The sequence below is a fragment of the Macrotis lagotis genome, chromosome 3, assembly GCF_037893015.1.
Source record: "Macrotis lagotis isolate mMagLag1 chromosome 3, bilby.v1.9.chrom.fasta, whole genome shotgun sequence".
NCBI classification, from domain to species: domain Eukaryota; kingdom Metazoa; phylum Chordata; class Mammalia; order Peramelemorphia; family Peramelidae; genus Macrotis; species Macrotis lagotis.
The window spans coordinates 176,441,732-176,467,092 of record NC_133660.1 but is presented as its reverse complement, the minus strand read 5'-3'; the positions used below and the strand labels follow the sequence as shown (position 1 = coordinate 176,467,092).

The window sequence follows — 25,361 nt, the reverse complement described above, 5'->3', positions numbered from 1 at the left end:
TTACAGTTCTGCATGAACCCTGAAGATTTATGCAATGCTAGATAAGAACCCTGAGATTGGAGGGAGTATCCAACTTGGGAAGAAAATATGCCTGAAAGTACTATACACTATTTTGCAGGTGCAGAGCCCAGTACCAAGTTAGACAAAACAAATCCTGTACCCAGGACATGGGAAAAATAGTGCACAGAAATCTGTGACCAGATCAAAGGGTGCAATTCTTACAAGTTTACATTTTTTATTACATACTTTTTACAGTTTTTGTCTTCGAAAATTCTGACCCTCTAGAAAATAAACGGATTGCTCTCTTGCACTGCCGCCTACCTGTGTCTTTTCTCTATTTAGCTTCTCACTGAGGCAGTGGGGTCATAGGTCATCCCCCCATATTATTTTCTCCCTCAATTTGTTCTTTGACCACTGAACCTATCCTGTTTATGTGATGAAAACCTATATAATGTAACTTAAAACTGATGGCAAATGATTTTTTTGTTCAATGATGCAGGCATAGTAACTTTGAGCATAATAAATTGGAGTTTTCCCCCTATCTTTATGCTGTTGAATATTTAGTACATATTTAGTAGTACATCATCAATGAATTCTCAGATAGTTTCTGTCAAAATGGTAACTGGCAATAGTTGAAACCCAATGCAGGTTTTGAAGTGCCACTTCTTTACACAAGAACAGAATGAGAATGCAGCTACTATATATTTTCCATCTCTCTCATCTGGGCTTCTCCATACCATGTCACAGCATCTAAAGTACTTTTAGGTTGGCCCCTTTCATGTCAATTTATATGCACCCATATACTTAGTGTCTTTAAATAGGAAGGTCCAATAACATAGACATGCTTTCAAGTAAGTAACACCAGGTTTATGGCACACTCTACAGCTTTGTCCACTTGAAACCACTGCTTGCGAGCCCCAACTATGTAGCAACTAAGATATCTTTTTCCTATGTATGAGGTTTTCATAAAAAGAAACAGGCTCAAAGAACTCTGAGGGTCTAAATTCACTAAAAAAAAACCTCTCACTTCCTGAGACGACACCACTTTTTAAACTTTTCTTAGTTAACTAGAGACCATAATTAATTCAAAGCAAAGGAATGCCACTAATAAGACTAGTGGAAAGATTAAAGATTAAGAGTCTTAAAACCAAGATTCTAGTCCCAGTTCTATCATTAATTAGCTATGTGACTTTGGGTACGTCATTAAACTACTCTGGATTCTAGTACCAGTTAAATTAGATGGTTTCTGAAATCTCTTCCAACTCTTGAGATTTTGAAAATGTAGAGGCTAAGAGAGATGATCCTAAGATCTCTTCCAACTCTAAAGTTATTATTTTATAAATTCCTGGAACAATACCATATGATTAGTGATAGCCTGTGAACAAATAAAATTTTAAAACATTCCTTTTTTTAAATAAAGAATATTTTTTCTTACCTCATGCCACTATCCAACTGACTAGTTTTATTTGTAATAGCATCCCAGAAATAGATGCAGGTAGATTTTTCAGCAATTATTGCTAAAGTGTCTCCATCTACATCCCAATCCATACCAACACAGAAGCTATGAATATAAAGAGATTATTTTAAACTTTCAAGAAGCTGAACAAAAGAAATGCTATTGTTGTTTTTATTAATTTATCATAATACATTCTACTGTGCTAGGAACTAACAATTTATAGAAAGTCAATTTTTAATCTGTTTTTATTTATATTAACTTTTTTCTTCTCTTCTATTCCTTCTACTTTTAGCCTGTTATTTTAGCCCAAGTTAAGTAAAGTTTCCTGAATTTCTATCTCAAAAGATTCAAAGATTTGTTTAAAGTTGGCTTCAATTTTTCAACTTGGACAATAATTTGTGACCACCATTCTACTTTATTCATTAAAAACCAAAGGGAAAGTTCAATCAATTACAAAATTAGAAGCCTCAATCACTATTAGAATATTCTCATCTTTTCAATGACAAAAAATATATAGAGTTATTTTCACTGGAAAAATAAACATCTGATATTTGTGAACTGCAACCTGAAATGTATTTTCTCAAACTGATAATAGCTGACATTTACAAAGTGTTGAGTCCCTTCCTGGATGTCATATGTTGAGTTCCCTTTCTGGACTCCCTCAATCTTCCCCAGGTGAGCATTGGAGAGGTGGGAGACAAAGAAGATAAGTTTCTCCCTATACACCAAGGTCTCCAAGGTCTCCATTTATTGAACCAAATACCATTGTTTAGATGTCTCCCCAGTTTCTAATCCACTCCCCCTCCGGTGGTACTTAGTAAAACAAGGTTCTGGTTCACCTCAAGGTCACCAGGTGATGAAGGTTCACAGCACTCCCATACATAACAGTCCCTAACATATCCCTCTTCTTGTCTTTTTTTTAACAAAATTATTACATAATGAATGCCACATGAATTGTAAACAAAAGTTAAAAAATAAACAAATGTCAACAGTAAAAACCAATATTCCTAAATTCCTTGAAATACATTTTATCCCCAACTTACAAAGATTACAAAGTTTTTTTCTTTTTCCAACAAAAAAAACCTTTCAAAGCAATCAAATTCAAAATTCAAACTAAAAGAAGTAACATTTAACTTTACCTAACTATTTCAGAGTTTAGACACTAACACAAACACAGAAGACAATTCTCTTGTATCACATCTACCAAGCTGAGACTGATACCCTGGTCAGTACCAGATCTCAGAATACAGAAACATTCTCCCACCTCTCCAGGCCAGAAGAGAGATGTGGAAACATCCTATTGATGATTATATATACACATAAAACACCAATTAAGACTGGTCAACAGAAATATAAGCCATAGGTACAGGCTTCATTCAAAAAACAAAATCTAAATTTCCCAATCCCAGAAAAACAAAATCTTCTTTCTCTTTTTTCTTAACTAATTAAGTTTCCCAATTAATAAACAAGTTTCCCAATCAATAACCTATTGAAAACATAGTCATTGCCCAACCCCCCACTCTCCTCCCCAAACTAGGAAGAAGGGGGGGGGGCGGAGTCTCTTGATTTCTAAATTAAGGTTTTTGAGACATGGATTTTGAGTTCCGAAGTTCCAAAAAGAAATCTTTCTCTTCTCCCTCCCGCCTTTCCTCTTTAGAGAATGAGATAAAGCATTTGAAATTACTTAAGATGTTGACAGGATGGAGCGGCTAGGTAGCAAAGTGTATAGAGCACCAGCCCTGGAGTCAGAAGTTCCTGAGTTCAAATGCCTCAGACACTTAATAATTACCTACTGTGTGACTCTGAGCAAGCCACTTAACCCCATTTGCCTTTCAAAAATCCAGAAAAAAAAAAAATTAGGGGCGGCTAGGTGGCGCAGTGGATAAAGCACTGACCTTAGGGTCAGGAGTACCTGAGTTCAAATCTGGTCTCAGACACTTAATAATTACCTAGCTGTGTGGCCTTGGGCAAGCCACTTAACCCCATTTGCCTTGCAAAAAAGAAAAAAAAAACATGTTGACAGGACAATCTGGAGTTGTTGCACCACGTGAACAATAGTCAACACCATTATAGAGAGTAAAATTTGTCATTGGTGTCAAGGTCCACATCAGTCTGCGGCAACAGTGAGATGTCTCTGAGTTGACCATAGATTTAGGGGTTTGGATCGCGCTTAACATGCACAGTGCAGTCAGTCCAGCAGCCCCAGACAAAAAGAACAGCAAGCAGGTATTCCACATCCCGTTCATGGTGCTGGTACTCGGAGGCAGACTGCTACTTGAGGAAGAAGCTCCATCCCCTGGAACACTGCCTCGGAGACTCTACTTCCCCAACTCCTCAATGTTTAATACCATTTGTCTTTTCATTTTCACCTCCTTGATTAAAATCAGCCCCCTAGTAACAAATCAACCTGTTACTTTCTCCAGAGTCCTCTGCTCTGGCATATCACCTGGTTCTCTTGCTTGTATCTGCTGTGTCCTTATTATGGACTTTGCTCAGATAACTCCACCTTTGTGTCCCTGTATGGGAACAAATATGTTGAGTCCCTATTTGGATGCCAATAGTTGAATCCCTTCCTGGACATCAACATATGACACTTAGTGGAACTTAGTAAAACAAGGCTCTGGTGCTCAGGGACATCAGGTGATGAAGGTTCACAGCACTCCCATACACAACAGTCCCTAACAGATTTTTATTGGCTGTAAATGATTATATATGTACATGCCTAGAATAAATATGGACAGTATAAAGAAATTCAGAATATAGTAGAAATAAAAATTAATCAAACAACCCAATTATGTTTCATTCTCTGGAAAATTTGAAACCAAAATTATGAACAAATAAATTTAAACTGGCATTTCTACAACCTTACAAAAGAAATAGGAGAGAGAATAGAAATGTTAGAGGATTTAATCTGCTGGAGAAGATAACAGGGAATGGGATCAAGTACACATGTAGAAAGACTGGCCTTGACAAAAAGTGCCACCTCTTTCAGAGACTGGAGGGAAAAAAGGGAGAGAATGGTTTAGAGATGGAAAAGCAAGGTTTAGAGATGAAAAAAACTTAAAGAATGGCCTTGTAATATCATATAATCTCTCAAAGTGAAACCCAAAGATAAAGTAACAAACATGGGTCACAAAACTGGTGAATGTCAGACCTGTGATTTGAAAATCCAGAATTCTTCCTGTCAAATCAAACCATAATGTACTTTCTATGTATTCCATACTATGGAAATTAATTCTGATTGTATCTTTATACTTACCCTTGAAGATTAATTTCATTTTTCTTTAGACCATGGCGATCAAAGATTTTTACTGTATGATCAGCTCTAAAAATGCAATATTAGATTTTAAAATATAAAGTGATTTTTGACTTAAATTTTTTTGTTAGTAACATGCTGAGTGAACTAAAACTTTTCAAAGACAAGTTAAATCAATCTGCCTATGCTTCACTTATAATTACTGCTAATGTAAAATATATTTTGAAATGCTTTTACCTTCATTATTTAATGTTATATACATAGATGTCAAATAAAATAGATGACATGGACTGTAATTTTTAATATATTGGTTGTCTTACCCTGAAACTGCAATATAATTTCCTTGTGCTTTCTGCCATTTGAATTGTATAGGAGCACCAAGCAAAGACTTTTCTAAGAGAATGAACACTTGCTGGGGGAAAAAATTAGAATTGCAAATATAAAATATTTATGAAATAATAATAAACCTCAGTATATATATATATATAATATATATATAAAATAATAAACCTCAGTAATATTAAAATATATTTTATAAAAATAATAAACCTCAGTTTATTTATAAAAAATAATATACCTCAGTAACATTAAAAGATTACAAATGTACCAGACTGGCTGCAGGCCATGTCTTCCAACCAGACTACTTCCCTGACACTCAATTTATTTTTGTCAGATTTTTATTGGCTGTAATGCTTATATACATACATACCTAGAATAAATATGGACAGTAAAAAGATTCAGAATATAGTAGAATTTTTAAAAATTTCATCAAACAGTCCAATTATGTTGCATTCTCTGGAAAATTTGAAACCAAAATTATGAAAGAATAAATTTAAACTGGCATTTCTACAACCTTAGAAAAGAAATAGGGAAGGTATTATTATGCATTATGTATACAACCTTACAAAGTAAATAGGATAGGTATTATCACACATATTTTATAGGTAAGGAAAAAGACTTAAAAGAGGTCAAATGGCTTGCTACAGTCAGACAGCTTAGTTAAGTAGCAGAATTGACTTTAGGGGGTAGGGGGTGGGACAGTTACAATAGGGTTAAGGGACTTGCTCAAGGTCACATAGCTAGGTAATTATTAAGTGTCTAAGGTCACATTTGAACTCAGGTCCTCCTGACTCCAGGGTCAGTGCTCTATCCAGTGCGCCACCTAGCTGCTTTGCATGATACAATTGACTCTTACATGTGGTCCAAACTGCTAAAGAAGCATTGAATTGAACTATACTAAAAGCTGTACTACAATATTAAAGACATCTAAAACCTTTGTAATATGCCAGAAAATAATTTTTGAATGAAATAAAGTTTATTTCAACTTTTAAAATTAATTCAATTATCCATTTCCCCCTTTCATTTCACCTTTTTAATGTTCTTTTTGATGATCTCAGTTGATAAATAGAAATAAAATATTAAAATAGAAACAAAATATGAAACAGCATATATTTATTAGGTGGCAGTTATATGTTATATACTCTGAAAGATAGGAAGAAATGTATATGTTTAGTTTGTATTCACCATTTTACTCTTTCATGTATAGATTATAAAATGTTTGCCCTCACACGACTCTAATCAATTCAAAACTCTTGAGAATAAACCTTGTCATAAAAATGATTTATCTCATTGAATGCTCTCCAATAGTTCAATGATAATTCTGATCTTTTTAGAATCCTTCATAGTCTCCTAAACACATTATCCATTTTGGATACAGGAAGGCTTTCTTTTTTCTCCCTGAAAATTTATTTTGTGCCTTCCTCTAAGCTAAACAATGTACCTGAAACAACTTATCTTCCATTGCTAATAACCTTCTCTCCTATTAGCTCATAATAAACAAGTAAAAATACCCATTTTCCTCAAATGTTTGTTTAATCACTTTCCATATGCCTACTAAAATTAGGAAAAGAAAAATAGAAAAAAAAGTTTAAGCTATAAAAATATTTTGAAAATTCTAGCCTAGTATTTGAATGAACATAATGAACAGATTGTGATATGACATCTGTCACAATATCTTCAATTTAAAGGATTCTATATCTATTCTGCATAGAGTAGAACACCATTGTGGACTTTAATACAAACTGATAATGACCTACTTAATAAGGGCAAAAGGAGAAGTACAGATCTTATACAATGCCAACAATTTATAAAAACATTATGGCTTGCAAAATTTCACAAATTCCATTATTCTCTCACTGAAAACAATGAATGAAATCTAGACACATGTTTATTTATATACAGTAGTACTGCTATTTCTAATGACTCATTCACAAAAAAGTAGAATTGGTGAGATTGGAACTTGGTAACATCTCAAAATGCTGACTAGTCAAAGTCATTATCAAAAAACCTTCTAGATATACAAAAATGTCTCTGTTTACTTTAAAAATAAATCTTGAGGTATCTGTCAGGGTAAGTGCAGCAAAGGTATTATATCAAGCCAGAAAAGATGAATACTAGAATTGTATTTTCTATCTATAATCTTACAAATTATTTATGATAATATTTGCTTTATTTTAGCACATAAAGACTGTACCTGTTTGGTAGCATTTATAGTAATAATATTAATGATAGTGATAATTATACATATTACAGAATCTAAAAAAAGGAAATAGTCTCAGTGACAATCTATCTTAAACAAACATACTCGCTGAATATGATCATTTGAACTGCAAAGATTTTTTATGAAGGGAAGGCCATTAGGCAGCCTTTTTAGATACCAGTAGAACAACATTTTTTCTGTCATGAACCCCTTTGGCAGTCTGGTAAAGACAAACAAGTGTATATAGATAGGAGAGCATGCACAATAACTACAATAATTTCTAAGTAGTAATTGTAAGCAATAAAGTTAAGTTTCCACATTCACATCTAATCATGAGGCAAGCAAGGTCAGGATGAACGATTGAGTTCCCACAACTATTTGGTGAGAATAATCTATTCATGAACCAGACATAAGGTCAGAATGATGTAAGAGTTAACTTTGCATAATTGCGTGGAGAAACATTTAATCAGGACCAGAAAAGGTCAAATAAAGAAGTTAAATTTGCAGTTAGAAATAAATGAAAAAGATAGCAAAAGGGGGGGGGGGGATAAAGGGGGAACTGGTCCTAACATAGCAGTGACTTAATAAGGTTTATACATATTATTTTGCACGCCCCTCATAAAATTAATCTTCACTTATATAATATGGGATGCATGAAGAGGAGAAAGCAATATATTAAGGAAAAGTGTACCAGGAAGATTGTAACCCAGAAGAGTGTTACACCAATCTAACTCTTTAAAGGGAGGGGCTAAAGGAATTGTATCATTCTAATCCTACAAAAGCTTTCTGATTTCATTACCTAGTGCTTTCACCCCCATTGAGGAGTGGAACCCATTTCTGGCCAGAATTGTAATATTTCTCTAAGTTTTTGCTACAATAAACTACTGATATTAAACTGTGTTAAGTGTGTTTCTAACATGATGAACATAAACATTTTGAGATATTTAACAATTGTAATGTAATATGAAAATATGGTTATGAGGGAGTATTATTGTGCCATAAGAAAAGATGAGAAAAATGATTTCAAAAAACAAGGGAGACCCATAAGAACTGATGCAAAGTGAAGTGAAAAACCCAGAGGTCACTGATACACTATAAAAGGCAATATTGTAATGATAACCTATTATGAAAGACTTAGGTACTCTGATCAATACAACGAACCAAGAAAATTCTAAAAAAATCATGCGGAAAAGTGCTGTTCACCTCCAAATAACGTATTAACTTTGAGTGCAAATTCAAATATCATTTGCTCACTTTACTTTTCTTACTTGTTGTCACATAGTTAAAATGAAAATGATTTACCTTATTCCACAATATAATTGATAAATTGCTTGCCTTCTCAGTGGGTGAATGAAAGGCAAGATGAAAGACAGGAATTTGGAACTCAATTTTGTTAAAAAAAAAAAAAATGCTGAGGGGGCGGCTAGGTGGTGCAGTGGATAAAGCACTGGCCTTGGAGTCAGCAGTACCTGGGTTCAAATCCAGTCTCAGACACTTAATAATTACCTACCCATGTAGCCTTGGGCAAGCCACTTAGCCCCATTGCCTTGAAAAATCTAAAAACAAACCAAACCAAACCAAAAAACCCCAATTAAATAAATAATTAAAAAAAAAAAAAAGAATGCTGAGGCAGCTGGGGGAGCAGTGGATAGAGGACAGGCCCTGGAGTCAGGAGAACCTGAGTTCAAATCTGGATTAAGACACTTAATACTTACCTAGCTGTGTATCCTTGGGCAAGTCACCTAATCCCATGGCCTTAAATAAAATAAAAAAAAAATTTTTGTGTTTTTTAGGTTTTTGCAAGGCAATGAGGTTAAGTGGCTTGCCCAAGGTCACACAGCTTGGCAATTATTAAGTGTCTGAGACTGGATTTGAACTCAGGGCCAGTGCTCTAGCCACCCCACTGTGCCACCCAGTCGCCCATAAAAATTTTTTTTTAACAGAATGCTAAAAGCAATATTTTAAAAAAAGAAAAAGAAAATATGGTTTCTATTAGAGAAAAAAAAATCACATGCATTGCCAAAACTACTGTGGATTGTGGCCTACACTGAAGGAAATGCTACATTTTATTTAGAATTTTTTCCTGGACAAATTTTTCCCTGAGCAAATTCATGGATACCCTGAAATCTGTCAATGGGGTCTTTTGGGGTCTGTGTATTCCAAGTTTAGAATAGTGGTTCTAAAGGAAGTTAGGTTTCTTTAAATCATGCCTAAAGATTTACAGTTTCTACCAGCTGTTCCCAGTTCTGCCCTCTGGTGCCAAGTAAAACAAGTCTAAACTCTCTTCAATGTGACAGTCTTTCAAATATTTGACATTTACTAAAAAAGATTTGACATTTACTAAAAAGTTCTCGAGGAAAATGCTATTAATTCATAATTCTGCAGGTAATCTATTTTCAGTAATGGAAATTCAAATGTTGAAGCAATGTTGGAAATTCACAACTGAAAGACATCAATTATACTAGGTTTTTGGTTTTAATTTCCAGATCATGCTTTGATCATGCTGCTAAATCCCTAAATTAGAACACAGGTAGCTCAGAAATATAAAACAGGATGATTTCTTACAAGTTAAAATGAATTAGTCAAACTATGTCCAGATTTTCCAACAGTTTTGTATAATAAAATCCACCATATATATATATATATATATACATATATATATATATATATATATGAAACATATAGGCATATGACTTATAAGTTCATTCTCCTTGTATGTTTTTTTTACAAAGTAATAGTAAAGAAATTAAGTTCACAGTAATTTATCTTATTCTTCTTAAGAAAAAATCAATATATGTTAATAAGTTCATATTATTATTAACTTTAATTATGTTTCCAAATTGTTAATTACAAATATGCTTAAAACTCACTCTAACCAAAAGTTCAAGTTTACAGTATAATAATTTTGGCAATTTACTATTCAGAAGACTTCTGAAAATTGGCTAGTTTGAGAATTTAACTGGAGAATAATTTGAGAAGTAAAGCTTCAAATTCAAATTCCAATACTCTAAACCTTCCTTAGTTTAAAATATATTGCTATGTGCATTATATTTTCCTTTTCTGAAGGGAAATTTTTACCTAAATGCTCTCTATATACACACACACATTGCAATGTTTATCAGTTGTTTTGTGCCATTCTTTGGGGTTTTTTGTTTTGTTTTTTTGCAAGGCAATGGGGTTGAGTGACTTGCCCAAGGTCACACAGCTAGGTAATTATTAAGTGTCTGAGGTCACATTTGAACTCAGGCCCTCCTGATTCCAGGGCTGGTGCTCTATTCACTGTGCCATCTAGCCCCTAATTCTTTGTTTTGAAGGTGGTTTGTGAAGTTAAAAAAAAAGATAAAATGAAAATACAGATGCCCTACATGTCTTAGAGAAGTACAACAATAAGGATATCATTCCTTCAGAAAATAAGCTAATGGAAAAGAGGTACAGAAATACATACTACACACACACACACACACACACACACATATATGTATGTATATTATATATATACATATATATATATATATATATATATGTTAAGGGTGATGGTAAAGACTAAATTTTCCCAAAAAATCTAAGTGAATAAAATTGATTATAGATTATTAATTATAAGAGGTTGTATAAGGATTTTCAACATCTTGCAATATAATCAAGTTAGTCAGTATAATTAATGAGGTCTAAGCAACTACTGCTGCATAGTATAGTGGAACAGTATTGGAAATTTGATTTCTAACCTAGCCTAAACTATTCCCTAAATCCAACATTGAGCAAATCACTTGACTGCTCTACTTATCTGCAAAAAGTGAGTTAGACTACATGACTTCTAAGATCCTTTCAACCACTATTATTTGTTTCTAAAAATAATCACAGAGATGTATGGATGTATGTCACTGTAATTTGCATCACCAAAACCCAATATTGTATATTAGTTCACTACATCAATAATGGAGGCCAAGGTTTTAAAAAACCAAGGTCCTAAGATTAACTCAAGAACTGAATGGGGCAGCTAGGTGGCACAGTGGGTAGAGCACCAACCCTGGAGTCAGGAGGACCTGAGTTCAAATGTGACCTCAGACACTTAATACTTACCTAGCTTGTGTGACCTTGGGCAAGTCATTTAATCCCACTGCCTTGCAAAAAAAAAAAAAAAGCAGATTGATAATAACAAATCTCCAAAGAGATGATGAAACAACTCTTTCTACTATTAGTAAAGAATTGGAGGATTCAGATAAGGTATAGCTAGTGCTGACACCTTCAGATGGTTTTTTTTTTTACAAAGGCAAATTTAATGAGATGGGGAGTAAATGTTATGAAAAGGTCCTAATAAAAAAGACTGTAGAAAAAATCTCAACATTTTAACTATCTTAGCCAGTAACATTTGAGCTACCATTCAGAACTAGATTCATTATCTAGGGGCTTAGTATTTTCTTCATGGGGATTTGGGTAAAGCAAAGTTCATTGCTTTCATTACCATTTTAGAAGTTTTCTATAATAAATATTGTAATTGTTGTAAATTGCCAAATGAATCCTGAATCCACTTACTCTCCCTCCATTCCCTTTCTCTGTTGTCATGAATTGTGTGTATAACTCTCTTATTTCTTTTACTTCTACCCTAAACTGGTACATATACTGTTGCTACAATTATTAAAGTTTTGTTATAAAATCTATTTTTAAAGTTAGTGAATATTTCAGTGTTTATTTAAAAAAAGAAAATTTGCTTTTTATTCTGTATACCTTTTTTTTTTCATATGGACCATCCAGTAGCTAGTTCTTAGTTTTGAAAAACTGTTTTGGTACCCCTGCTAATTATTTCTTGTATTATACTGATACTGCAATATAAGAAAAACATATCCCTAGGTAAATCATCCACCTCTCAGAACTTGTTTTCTCATCTATAATAAAATGAAGTTGAACTAGAAATCTAAAGGCCATTTCAGCTCTTAAACTGTGATTCAATATTAAAATGCCCTGTATGTAAAACATAATATGCTAATCCTGAAGGAACTACAAAGATTAAAAAAAATTTAAAGTCTTTGGCTACAAGGAACAAGCACTGAGGATTAAATACAAAGTAATATTGGGAGATGGGAGAAGAATATTCCTTGGGATCTGGTATTTGGAATTAGACTATAAATTCCTTTGCCCATAGCCTCTTGGAATGGAGCTATTTTCTCGAAATTTAGTTTTAGGTTTCCTTTTAATATCTATCATAATATTCTCCTCTGAAGGTAGGATCAAGATTCTTCCAGTCAAAAGGAACTGTGCTACAATTGTACCCTCTCCCTTGGATTCTATTTTCCCAAAACACAAGCAGGAACTTCAATTTTATTCATATATTCCAAAGATCCATACTGGAGCTCAATATATACAAAAATATTACCTCAAACTCAACATATCCAAAAGTAGAATCATCTCAAAACCAAAATATCATCCTTCAGTAATTCTATGGAGATCTCAAATATTTGCTGGACAGTTTAATATAATGATAATGTTTGTACTTCATTCTTGTCAGGGAAGTGAGGCCATCACAAGCATATGAATTGGATTTGAGGGGGTACTGTGTTAAGTCACCAGCCTCACTTTCTCCTCTAGAGCCATCTAGGTCCAGGGACCAGATATGAATCAGGACAAGTGGAGATGGCCCTGGATGCAGGGTAATCAGGGTTAAGTGACTTGCCCAAGGTCACACAGCTAGTAAGTGACAGAAGATGGATTTGATCTCCTCTCCTGCTGATTCTAAGGCCAGTGAAGTACATGTGTATATTATTGCCAGCTAAAGAATAAGAAAAGAGAAATAGCAAAAAAAAAAAAAAAAGGTATCACAATTCATGACAAGAGAAATGAAAAAGGAGAAATTATGTGGATTCAGCTTTGAGTTGACACTTTGCAATGGGTTAAGCACTCATTCCACTGACAAGGTTCAGCACCCTTGTATAATTAAATTAATGGTATTTGGGATTTACTTTGCCCAAAGATTCACCACATTGCGGGCTTTATGAAATAAGCCTCTCTCAATTTATCTAGACTATTTCTCAATGCAGAAAATACCATTCTCTCTCCACAGTTAAAGTTCATCCGTGGTTTCAAGTCCCCTCTTCTGTAAACATCTATTCCAAGCTAACACCCTTAACTCTTCTCCAGACATCTAAAACACATTTCCTATCTTCTTCCATGCCCCAAACCCCACAAAGTCTAATGTTTACAGAAGAAATTACCTCAAATGAAGTGAAATTATTTTAGTATAAACAACTTCCTTAGAAACAAAACTATGTTCAGCTCAAAAAGCCTTGCCAAAAAAAAAAAAAAATTGGTAAAAACTACCATTGTATGAGGTTGGAAATATAATATTTAAAAAAAAAAGTTCATTTTCCTAACTCTCTAGCTACTGTTAGAGAGATATAACCTGATAGCACTGAATAGGCCTAAGTGTATGATTTGGCTACTTATAGCCACTCTTTTGAATAATCTAGACACAACACAGTTTGATATATTGGATCGTTTGATGATGAAGTCTGAAGGAATAGCAATAAAAATTCCACTTTGGAAAAAAAATTTAAAAAAACTTATGTTTGATATTTATCAATAGTGTCTTAGCAAGGCAGAGGACCAGAGCTCCAATTTGTCATTTCTGGATGATCCTACTAGGATATGGAAGTGATTCTTCAAAAACTTGTAGAAATCCCCTAAAGTAAATCGCTGTGTCACCATGAGCTTTCATTTCCTCATCTGTAAAGTAATAGCGCCTACCTCCTAGGGCTGCTGTGAAGATACAAACTTCATCGGGGCCTTCCTCCACTACTTATATCAGCTACATACAACTATGAAACAGCTGGATTTAGAATCAGAAAGACGACTCTTCCCAAGTGCAAATCCCATCTCAGACACTTATTAGCAGTGTGACCCTGGTTTGCCTCCTTTATCCTAAATCTAGTGAAGAAGGAAATGGCAAAACCTTGGCAAAGAGAAATTGCAAAATTCTGAGTCAGAATTTTTTTTTTAGGTTTTTGCAAGGCAATGGGGTGAAGTGGCTTGTGCAAGGCCACACAGGTAGGTCACTATTGAGTGTCTGCAACCACGTTTGAACTCAGGTCCTCCTGCCTCCAGGGCCGGTGCTCTATCCACTGTGCCACCGAGCTGCCCCGTCCTATTAAATTACTTTTTTTTTTAGTTTTTGCAAGGCAATGGGGTGACGTGGCTTGTGCAAGGCCACACAGGTAGGTCACTATTGAGTGTCTGAGGCCGGATTTGAACTCAGGGCCTCCTGCCTCCAGGGCTGGTGCACCTGGTCAGAAATTACTGGGCAGCGCGATTATTTCGCCCCCAAGATGTGGGGCGTCGGGAGGCCCAGGGACCCAACACCATCCATTCCTAAGAGTGGGAGACAACTGGAAAGGGGAGAGGTCGGGTCAAAGGTCACGAACTCCCACGGCCCGAGGGTCCCCCCGAGTCCCTCCCGCCCGGATGGCGCCCCGCCCGCCTCCCCCAGCCGGGCCGAGCCCGCAGCGCCCTGCGGGGAGACGGCGTGCCGCTTCCCGCCTCCGTTTAACGGCCGCTCGGCACCTTCATCTTGGCCGGAGAAACCTCCGGGAGGCCGCGGCGGCCACCACCCGCCCAGCGAGCCGGGAGCACTGCGCAAGCGCAGCCCCAGGGCCAATCAATCCGCGCGCACTCTCCCGCAAAGTTCCGTTTCCCCGCCCCCACAACGCAGGAAGCGTCTACGTCAGCCTTTCCGCCGCGCTTACGTCACTCGTCTCGAGTTCGCAAAATCTCGCGGAAATTCCCGAGGAGCCCCGCCTCCTTCCGTGTTAGCCAATACGGATTGGCTACGCCTGGAGAATCTCCCGGGTGACGGGGCACGCGGCCGCCGCCTCTGAGGAGAAGGCGTGATTCTGCGCAGTGGCTCGCTTGGGAAGCGGCTGGAACCCAACCATGAAGGTAACCGCCTCGAGCATCCCCCGGGGAGCTGCCCTTTCGGGTGACCGGGGTTAAGTGGCTTCATCCGCCGTCGCCGGGCGATGACGAGGAAGGGGGCGACAGGGTGGCGAGTGGGGCGTAGGTCACCTAGAGGGAAAAAGAGGAGCAAAAAAGGGGGGGACCCCCCCCTTGGCTGATTGCAGGCAGGGCCGGGGCGAGGGTGATAAACAACCAGGCAGGTGCAGGGCTTGGATTCGAATTCTGCCCCTGTGACCTTGAACTTGTCGCTTTACTCCTCTGCGCCTCAGTTTCCTCAACTGTCAATCAAGGGCTCCGGGCTTTATTAAAGTTCTTTCCCAGGGCGCTACCTTCCTATGTTCCCAAAGCTGGAGTCAGGAGCACCTGAGGTCAAATCCGGCCTCAGACGTTTAATAATGACCTGGCTGTGTGGCCTTGGGCAAACTTAACCCCATTGCCATGCCAAAAAAAAAAAAAAATCTAAAAAAAATTTAGTTTCTTTTAATCAAAAAAAGAGAGTTGAAATAAGAATGATTCACCCCTTTGCACTTGATAATGACCTGGCTGTGTGGCCTTGGGCAAGCCACTTCACCCCGTTGCCTTGCAAAAACTTAAAAAAAAACTCTCTGCTCATGAGATCATATCTATATTCAAGGGGTGCCTTAAGTGGCGCAGTGGATAGAGCATTGGCTCTGGAGTGGACCCGAGTTCAAATGCGGCCTCAGACACTTAATAATTACCTAGCTGGGTGGCCTTGGGCAGGCCACTTAACCCCACTGCCTTGTAAAAACTTAAAAAAAAAAAAAAGAAAGAAACTAGAATGGAGTCTTGGAGGTGGTGGAGTCCAGTCCCCTTCATTTGACTGCTGAGCACCCTAAGACACAGGGGAAGGGCACACAGCTGCCTCTGAGTTGTGCATTGATGCAACCATCCAGAGTCAGAAATGATTAAAGAGCAGTCAGTATCCTTCAGTAAAAAAGAGAAGTCATTGATAAATATCTTGAAGTGAGAAGAAGCTGATGGGGTGTCAAAAGGATCTAAACTGGATTGAGTATCCGGCCTGAAGAGCCCTCCTCACTATCCCTGATACACAGCTGTGAAAGGATATAATCAGACAGCACACTCATGAAAACAGCACACTCATAAAAATCTCAAGTTCAAGATAGAAAGATCATAAGGTGCTTAATAGCTATCAGTTTTTGTATGTGAATTTAATTTTTTGAAATTCTCTGAATTATCTACTCAGCCACACAATACTCAGTCTGCCCATCTTCACAATGCACAAGGTTTGCCTAATCTCATTTAATTCCCATAGCATGGCTATTCTTATAGAGATACATTATTCTCTTTGCACATACACCCCAGAATCTAAGCAACTTTTTTTCTTGCAAGAGAACCCTTATCCTCAGTCCCCAAAATAACTGATTTACTTTATTGCTTTTCTATAGGTTTTTTTTGGGGGGGGGTTATTTTTTTTAGTTTTTGCAAGGCAACGGGGTTAAGTGGCCTGCCCAAGGCCACCCAGCTAGGTAATTAATAAGTGTCTGAGGTTGGATTTGAACTCGGGTCCTCCTGCCAGTGCTGGTGCTCTATCCACTGCACCACCCTATAGGTTTTGAAGAATAGTTTCTTTGGCCTTTGGTAGGATCTTCCAGAGGGCAAAAAAAAAAAAATCTATCTTCTATTGGCTGTCCAGAAAAATAAAAAATAATCACTTTATTTTTGGATTTTTACAGTCTTAAACTATCTGTGATAACATTTTGTTGGCATGGATTATACTAATGAATGACTTTTTTGTGTACTTTAAAGTTTAGAAAACACTTTATATGCCCAATATACTTTGATTCTTACTATACTCCTGTGATATAGGTGACACTGGTATTAATAACTCATTTGAAAGATAAGGAAAGGGGTGGCTAGGTGGCATAGTTAAAGCACCGGCCTTGGAGTCAGGAGGACCCGGGTTCAAATCCGGCCTCAGACACTTAATAATTACCTAGCTGGGTGGCTTTGGGCAGGCCACTTAACCCCATTTGCCTTGCAAAAACCTAAAAAAAAAAAGATAAGGAAACTAAAGCTCAGAAAGAATGTGTAACTTAACTGTATTTTCATGGTAGGTGTATGTCCCAGGGAACAGTTGGGGGTTTTTTTTGGGGGTGGGTTGCAAGGCAATGGGGTTAAGTGACTTGTCCAAGGTCACACCACTAGGTAATTCTTGTGTCTAAGACCGAATTTGAACTCAGGTCCTCCCACCTCCAGGGTTGGTGCTCTGTCCACTGTGCCACCTAGCTGTCCCAAAGGTGCAGTTTTAACCCAGGTGTCTCCTGGCTCCAAGTCCAGGATTTTTTCACTGCATTTTGGTGCTTCCCTATGCACCACAATTATAGAAAATAATAAAAGCCAAACTTTTCTGTTTATAATGTGTTTACAGTATCTCATTTGATCTTTACATCAACACTATAAGAGAGGTGGCAAAGATTCCAGTATTATTCCAATATTAAAATTATTCCAGTATTTTAAAAATTATTCTAGTACTAAAATTAAAAATTCCAGTATTAAAAAAAACTAAATGCAAAGATTAAATGAAAAAAGTTACAAGCTTATAAGTAAATTTCAGAGCTGAAATTAGAAGCCTGATACTTCCTACTAAGTATTTGAGCTTTAAAAAAATTCAGAAATAATATATACATTGAAATTATTACAACATTTATTATTATCATGGTATAATTTTAACAAAGTTATTTTTAAAGGATACTTTTAATGAAGAGTAACAGATTTCCTCTTCTTTTTCCATTGGTTATAATGGTCAGTTTTGATTTTAAAATAGTACAACATGTTGCCACTGACCAGATGCACATGAAATCATCTTTACTGGGTTCAGGCTTTTATATCTGCTTTTGAATATGGTAAGGTTACTATTTGTCCATTATGCTTAGAAACTGAGATACTCCCTGTTACTATAGTAAACTTATACATCTGGTAGGCAATACCTCCAAGTCTCTTGTGTCACTACTATATTTCAAAATGTCTAGATGAAAGAAGAAAAAACGAACTTTTGTCAAATAAACCACTCAAACTAGTAAAAAATGAAGTTAATATAACTGAAGGGGGGATTTTAAAAGAAGTATCATGCAAGTTTAGTTAACTTCATAGTTGAAAATTTAAATATCTTTAAGTCAAAATTTTAATATTATTATGCTAAAAGTAATGATGTCATATAAGACTTTATGTAAAAACTCAATTTTTTGAATTTCATAATTTTAAAATATATTTCAATATGTTATAAAGTTTCACCTATACTGTGAGACTGCATTATAACAAATTTCTTTCATCCTTCAGTACCTAAGGCTTCTTGAATATGGTTTTAAAATGTCTACCTTATACTGAGTTCTATTTGATGAGAGAGGTGTTGCAAATGAGGTTACAATCCATGTTTTCCAATATTGTCATCTTATTAATTTAATATTTTTTAAAATGGACCCTGAAATATACATTTTGAACATCTGAAACTAAATTTTTGTTATTTTATTTTTTTCAGAAAGTTTTTACTCTATTAGAAAGATCTTGGCATGGTACTCCTCTACAATTCACCTGGCAAAAGACATTAGGAAACTACCTAGCTGTAACAGGGTAAGAAAACTTAGAATTATTGATTTTATCCATAAGATTTAAACAGTTCTACAATGTCATTCATTAAGCTCTTTAGCTTGCAATATAAAAAATTGCAATATAAAACCCTCTATGATCTGGCAGCCTTCTATTTTTCCAATTTTTCATATTATTCCCTTGTGGCACACTGTTCCATTCAAATCAGACCAGCAGTTCTTCTCTGAACACAGCATGTCATCTCCTGCCCCCATGCTTTTGACTAAATGATCACTCATGTCTGAAAAGTATTATTTTTGTCTCCTAGAATCCTTGTTTTCTTTCAAAACCCAGTGCAATGCCTTTTCTGCCTCTCTAATACTCTCCCTCTTGAAATTACTTAATATTTTTGTATATACATGCTGTATCTCATGATGAATATAACTTTTTTGAGGGAAGGAACTGTCTCATTTTTCAACTTCTTTGTTTTTGTGTTCTAATATGATTTTAGAGCTGATCATACTGTAAAAATCTTTGATCGCCATGGTCAAAAAAGAAGTGAAATTAATTTGCCTGGGTAAGTACAAAAGAAAAAGATCAAAGTGTTTTAAAATTTTCTTAGTCCTTTTTTATAGGCTTACTGCTAAATAGTAACTAAAATGTTTTCTTACAACTACAATTAAATAGAATTTTATCTTTTATCTGCCATTTCATAATTATTTCAGAAATGATTAAAGTATTTAAACATGACAAAGTAAAGTTGTTGTGTATGTGAATGTGATTATGAAAAAGCATTTAATACTGTAAAGAAAAATACTTTTCAACAAAATGTTTCCCATCCAATACATAAAAATTATTCAAGATTCCCTGAAAGCTAGAACAACAGGACTAACTGTTTTGCAACCCTCTAATTACAAACATTAGCCAAGGCATATGGCAGGAAGATATATGCTTGCCAAATGTGATGGCACAGAGTCCAAATTGAAGAGGACTTCTTTGTGTATAGTGAGGTGGATAGTGACTTAATGAAGTTTGTGAACACCATTTTGCTGACTACGTCCTAGGAGAGTCTCCCTGGAATAATTCTGTGATTATCTAAAGGAATTTGATGTAAACCTCCACAAAGACTGAATAGATGAAGGACATCTATTGTTCAAATCAAAATATGCATTTGAATGGACAGCCTACAGAATAAATGACCTGTACATGCTTATAGAATGAATGAAGCATTTATTACTTTACTAGGTGCAAAAAACATTGTGATAAGCCCTGGGGATACAAAGAGAAAAGATAGATTGTCTGATCTCAAGGGGTTCACATTCTAATGAAGGAGACCTTATGGAAGGTTTTAGCTTCAAGTCAAATGGAAAGGTTTCATAGTCCTTAGGGTAAAGCAACAAAACAGATCATCATTCCTCTTCTCTAATGTAATTTCCACTGACAAAATCCTATCAGTTTTCAATGTTGAGCTGTTTGACAGTGCCAAGCACCTGAGTGCAAGAACTTTCTTTTGTGGGTTTTCAAGAAATGAGGCCGTAACAATTACCAAGCTGCATCTGCCCAGGAGTAGCTTCCTAGGATGATGACTGTGGGCAATAGACTGAAAGCATTGTTGTTCCAAAGGCTCTTGGGTTCAGGACCCAACAGGGCTTGGACTGTCTCCAACAAGGTACAAGAGGAGGTAGAGATCAAGGTGGAGGTGGTGGTGGTGGTTTGACTTACTTGGCATTTGTAGATTCCTATCTCTCCTTTAAGGTTCTCTATCACTTTAGCTAACCCCGCCTCCTACCCTGTGAGAGAGCTCATCCACATGTGTATATATCTAGTTTTTATGCATCAGTAGAGACAGATAACTAGCTTAAGGAGGAGAGCAGACTAGATTGCCATGGAGAAATTATAAAGTTTCTTTAATGAACCCAAATCTCCCATGAAAGCCTATCTTTTTAATAACAAAATCCTATAAGGATTGTTGATAATACTGAAAAGTATTAGGCAGCAAGACTTAAATTACTACAATCTTTAAAAAATTAAAAATCAGTATCTCACAGAAGAAAATGAAGAAACAGATAATGGGTGAAAGCAAGCCACCAATGAGGCACTCAGATGAAAAACTGGAGTAAAAAAAAAAATGACACCAAGAAAATTTTATGATTGGAAGAAAAGGTGAAGATGACAAATGGACAGTGAGGGTGCTCCCCTAATGTGCTTGAAAGGTTAGGAGACTCAAGGAAGACCTCTGTCACATTGTGGACCCCTTTTTTTAGGAGACAGACAACTCATAATGGGCAAGCATGGATGGGCTGATATTTGCATCAGCAGAGGGAACTTTGAAATCAGTGAGATCAAAGATCCACTTTAGTGTATATTCATAAAGATGATGGAGAAATAATAAATGAGAATATAAAGCAATAAGCCCAGTTCCACACCAACCATTCTTTATTGTCAAAAATACATGCGTGTTTTTCATTAATTCATCTGTTCAACAAGAATTCAAGGTGTCCTGTGTGGTAGATCCTGAAGCTGAAGATAAAAATGAAGCAGTCCTTGTATTCAAGGATATTCTATTGGAGGGAAACAGAATATATACATAAGTAAAAATAAAATATATGCAAACTAAATGCAAAACAACTTGGGGAAAAAGGGCACTAGTAACTGGAAATCAGGAAGTAGATGATATTGTTAAGGTGAACACTAGAGCTGAGTTTTGAAGAAAGCAGGGAATTTTGAGAGGATGAGTAGGCAGTACATTCAAGTTCAGCATATATAGATCTGGGAGTCATTTACATAGAGATGATAAATTAACCCATGAGAACTGATAAAGTTACCAACTGAGAAAGTAAAGTATCTCCTTTTCATCAAAAGAAAAGAGAAGAGCTCTCAGGACAACTTTGGGGGATATACCTCCATTTGGAGAGTATGACATGAATGATAAACCTTCAAAGGAGACTGAGGAGCTGTCAGCTAAGACAGCAGAATCACAAAAACCAAAGAAAAAAGCATCCAATAGGAGATGTTCAACAGTGTCAAATGCTACAGAACACTCAAAGATTGAGAAAAGTTCATTCAGTTTTACAATTAACAGATCTTTAGTAACTTTAGAAGACCATTTTCAGTTGAACAAGGTCAGAAACCAGACTGAAGAGGGTTTTATATCTGAGTGAGAGGAGAGAAGGTATAGGCAATAAATGTAGACAACTTTGCTAAAGAATATAAAGGACAATCATTTGGGGCAAGGCAAGTTCTAGTGAGATATGTTAAGGATGAGGGAGACTCAACATGTTTGTAGGCAAGATGGAAGAAATCAGTAGATGTCAAGAGATTGAAGATTACATAAAAAGTATGCTGATCATAGAGATCATCTGCTAGAGAAAACTGGGGGAACAAGATCAAGGTTACAAATAAAAGGGTTGATCTTGGCAGGGAAAAAGGCTCCCTCTTCATCCAAGTCTGTATCTATGGAGATAGAGATGATTTAAGTAATTGAGAGATGGAAAGGGAATAAGTGAAAATTCACAGTGAATGACCTTTTCCAAGAAAATTATGAAATGTGATCTTCAGTTGATGAAGTCTGTGGGTGGCTAAAGAGGAGAAGAGGTGAGGGACAGCTGTTGGGAGTGTGGAGTAGAAGAGAGAATCAATTGGGGAGGAGTGAAAATATAGCCTGACTTGAGTGAGTTTAGATAATATGAAGATTTGGGCCCAGCAATGACTTCTTTCAGTTTTATTCAACACCTGTGAGAATGATTAGAGGAAACTGATGGTAGCAGTAATTCAGGATTGGGTCTGGCATTGGGTGAGCAGCAGTAAGGCAAGGGAATAAAAGATTAGAAAACAGAGAATACAGTTGAGCTGATAAATAAATGGTTGAGTTTGGGAAGGGAAAGTAATATAACTAGAATAGGATCAAAGGATCTTATTTTAGAGACAGAAGAGATCTGGGATATCATCTAGTCCTGCCCCTTTATTTCAGAGATGAGGAAACTGAGGCCTCTCAGATTCTTTTGTTTCCTTTAAAACTGCTGAAATTTTACCTTTCTTCCTTAATCTTTCCTGATTTTTCCTCCCCAACTATTAGTGCCCTCCTTACAAAATATATGCATATGTATATGTGTGTGGTAATATATATATATATATATATACATATATATATATAATCTTTGTTTTGTATGTAATCTTTATACATATTGTCTCCTTAATTAAAATGTAAGCTCCTTGAGGGCAAGTATATTTCAGATTTTTTTTGGTATTGCCAGCCTCTAGCATATTGCCCTTTAGAAGATTATTAAAAAGCTTGCTGATTGATCCAGTGTGGATTAATGAAAGTCATATCTTCGTTTATCTTTCCCCAAAATCACTGAATTACTTTAAGGATCTAATTATAACATAAATTTTAACAGTGTAAAAAAAAGGTTTTTTTTATTTTGTTCTCTTTTAGATGCTAACCAGCATATTACATATATACATATACATGTACACATGCATATACATATACATATACCCAAACCTATACCTATACATATACATATATACATGTGTTCCTGAAAAAAGAAAATACTAAAATGACAGCTGAATAGTCATATGAGAAACAGGAAGATATCATAATTAGTTATAATTAGTTAAACATTCATAGAATAATTACAAACATGAAAGTTTAGCATAATTTATATCTAGATCCTGAATATACAAATACTAATCAGAAATTCCTTGAGGACAATAACTTTCTTTTTTTTCCATGTATTCCCAGCACTTGCTAGCAAATCTTTATTTGACATGTTGAAATGGTGGTATAGGAAATTTGAACTCTGTTCTCTCATATGGATGAAACATAAATATATAAGAGATATATATATATAAAAAATAAATATAAGAGAGTAATAGCTTTTTCTCCTAAAAAAAAGTTTCATGCTTACAAAATGACTCATTCTCCAGACTGAATACAAATAAATGGGCTTTGGGATATAAATTTTACAGATAATTTATTATCATTCTCTAGTTGTGTTTATGGTTAACCTTTTGTTTTCTGTTTTTAAAAAGTAACTGTGTTGCTATGGACTGGGATAAAGAGGGAGATACCTTAGCAGTGATTTCTGAGAAATCTAGTTCCATCTATTTGTGGGATGCCAATACAAATAAAATTAGCCAGTTGGACAGTGGCATGAGGTAAGGATAACTTTTTATTCTTAAAATCTTTATTAAGAGTTTATAATTATTCTGATTTTGATTTCAACAATATCATATATTTTAAATATCCTGTATGTGGATATTGGCTATATTTTCCCCTAATTTTTATTTTTAGGGTACTTTTTATTTTTAATGTATTTTTTTAAAGTAAAGTGCATTCCCATAATTAGAACATTTTTGGGCAGATGCTAATCTTTTGTTGGTTGCTTTTGCTAAATATTTTTCTTTACTATAGGGAAGGATCAGTAGAGAGGGGAGAAATCAATCAAAAGAAACGATAACCATAGTCTAAAATACAAAAGATATCAATAAAACATTTTTTAGAATATGCTTTTGGAGGCAATTGGGGTTAAGTGACTTTCCCAGAGTCATACAACTAGTAGGTGTATGAGATCAGATTTGAACTGAGATCCTCCTGATTCCAGGGCTCATGCTCTATCCACTGTACCACCTGTCTTCTATCTGCCTATAAATGTATTAAATTAAATAAAAAATGGAGATCTGCTATTTCCTCACCAGAAACTCCCTGCACCAGTAAAAGCACAGGTCTAGTTAAAAACAACACAAAACCAATAAAAAAAAAAACCCTGAAATCTTGATAGCACTAGCTTTATAAGAATTGAGAAAAGGTCTCTTCCAGTCTAATATTTTGCATGATAAATAAAAGTTAAATAGCATTTTTTAAAATTATGTGAATTGTTTTCCCAATTCCATTCTCTTCTGAATCTTAGAATATTAATATTCTCTTTTAATCACCATATTATATTCAATTTACATAGTAAATGAAATTGTACTGGAAATCTGGACTCTGAAATTACCTTAGAGCATCTCTAACAGCTATGAACATACTTTGAGCACCTGGGAAGCACTGTAACAAAATCTAATTAGTGATGGATTTAGATTCAGAGGACCTTGTATGAATTTTGGCACTGTTATTTGCTCTCTATATGATCTTGTATAAGAGCTAAATCTCCAAGTCACAGTTTTTACTTCCATAAATATGAGAATTGGATGTGTGAGCTGTCTTCCATCACTAAATCTTATAACCCTGAGAAAAGAGAAGCTCACTAGGATCCTCCTTCACTGAAGCACATCTCTTTTTATTAAAAAAAAAAAAAAAGTTCGTTCTTACATGGAACCAAAGTCTACTCCTTGTAACTTCTACCTTTTGTTTCTATTCCAATCCCAGTCAATTAACTCTTCTTCATGATAGCCTTTCAAATAACTGAGGATAGCTATCATATCTCCCTTTAGTCTTTTATCTAATCTGTGTAATACCATACATTCATCTCTCTTTTCAGACATTTCTAGGGTAATATCATGGGACTTTGAACTGGATCTAGCTTTGTCATTTTTTAGATCAGGCTCTGGAAACTTAAAGAGGTCAAATGACTTGACAAAGATCACATAGGCAGTAAGTAACA

The 25,361-nt window shown here is 35.6% G+C and overlaps 2 protein-coding genes across 7 annotated transcripts in view; one reads left to right on the top strand and one right to left on the bottom strand.

The window, feature by feature from the left end:
• Positions 1-14,917, bottom strand: part of LOC141518002 (WD repeat-containing protein 19-like) — a 192,938-nt gene extending 178,021 nt beyond the window's left edge. For 3 of the 5 annotated variants that reach the window (XM_074229620.1, XM_074229623.1, XM_074229624.1), the window contains exons 1-4: positions 14,800-14,917; positions 5,033-5,124; positions 4,716-4,781; positions 1,436-1,561 (exon numbers count right to left, since the gene is read on the bottom strand). In XM_074229620.1, the coding sequence (XP_074085721.1) occupies positions 1,436-1,561; positions 4,716-4,781; positions 5,033-5,124; positions 14,800-14,805 (290 nt within the window). In that variant the 5' untranslated portion in view covers positions 14,806-14,917. The remainder of the gene's footprint in view (positions 1-1,435; positions 1,562-4,715; positions 4,782-5,032; positions 5,125-14,799) is intronic. The other 2 variants (XM_074229621.1, XM_074229622.1) reach the window with 2 other exon arrangements.
• Positions 14,918-15,087: 170 nt separating this feature from the next.
• Positions 15,088-25,361, top strand: part of WDR19 (WD repeat domain 19) — a 78,142-nt gene continuing 67,868 nt past the window's right edge. For both annotated transcript variants that reach the window (XM_074229617.1, XM_074229616.1), the window contains exons 1-4: positions 15,088-15,174; positions 18,710-18,801; positions 19,268-19,333; positions 23,791-23,916. In XM_074229617.1, the coding sequence (XP_074085718.1) occupies positions 15,169-15,174; positions 18,710-18,801; positions 19,268-19,333; positions 23,791-23,916 (290 nt within the window). In that variant the 5' untranslated portion in view covers positions 15,088-15,168. The remainder of the gene's footprint in view (positions 15,175-18,709; positions 18,802-19,267; positions 19,334-23,790; positions 23,917-25,361) is intronic.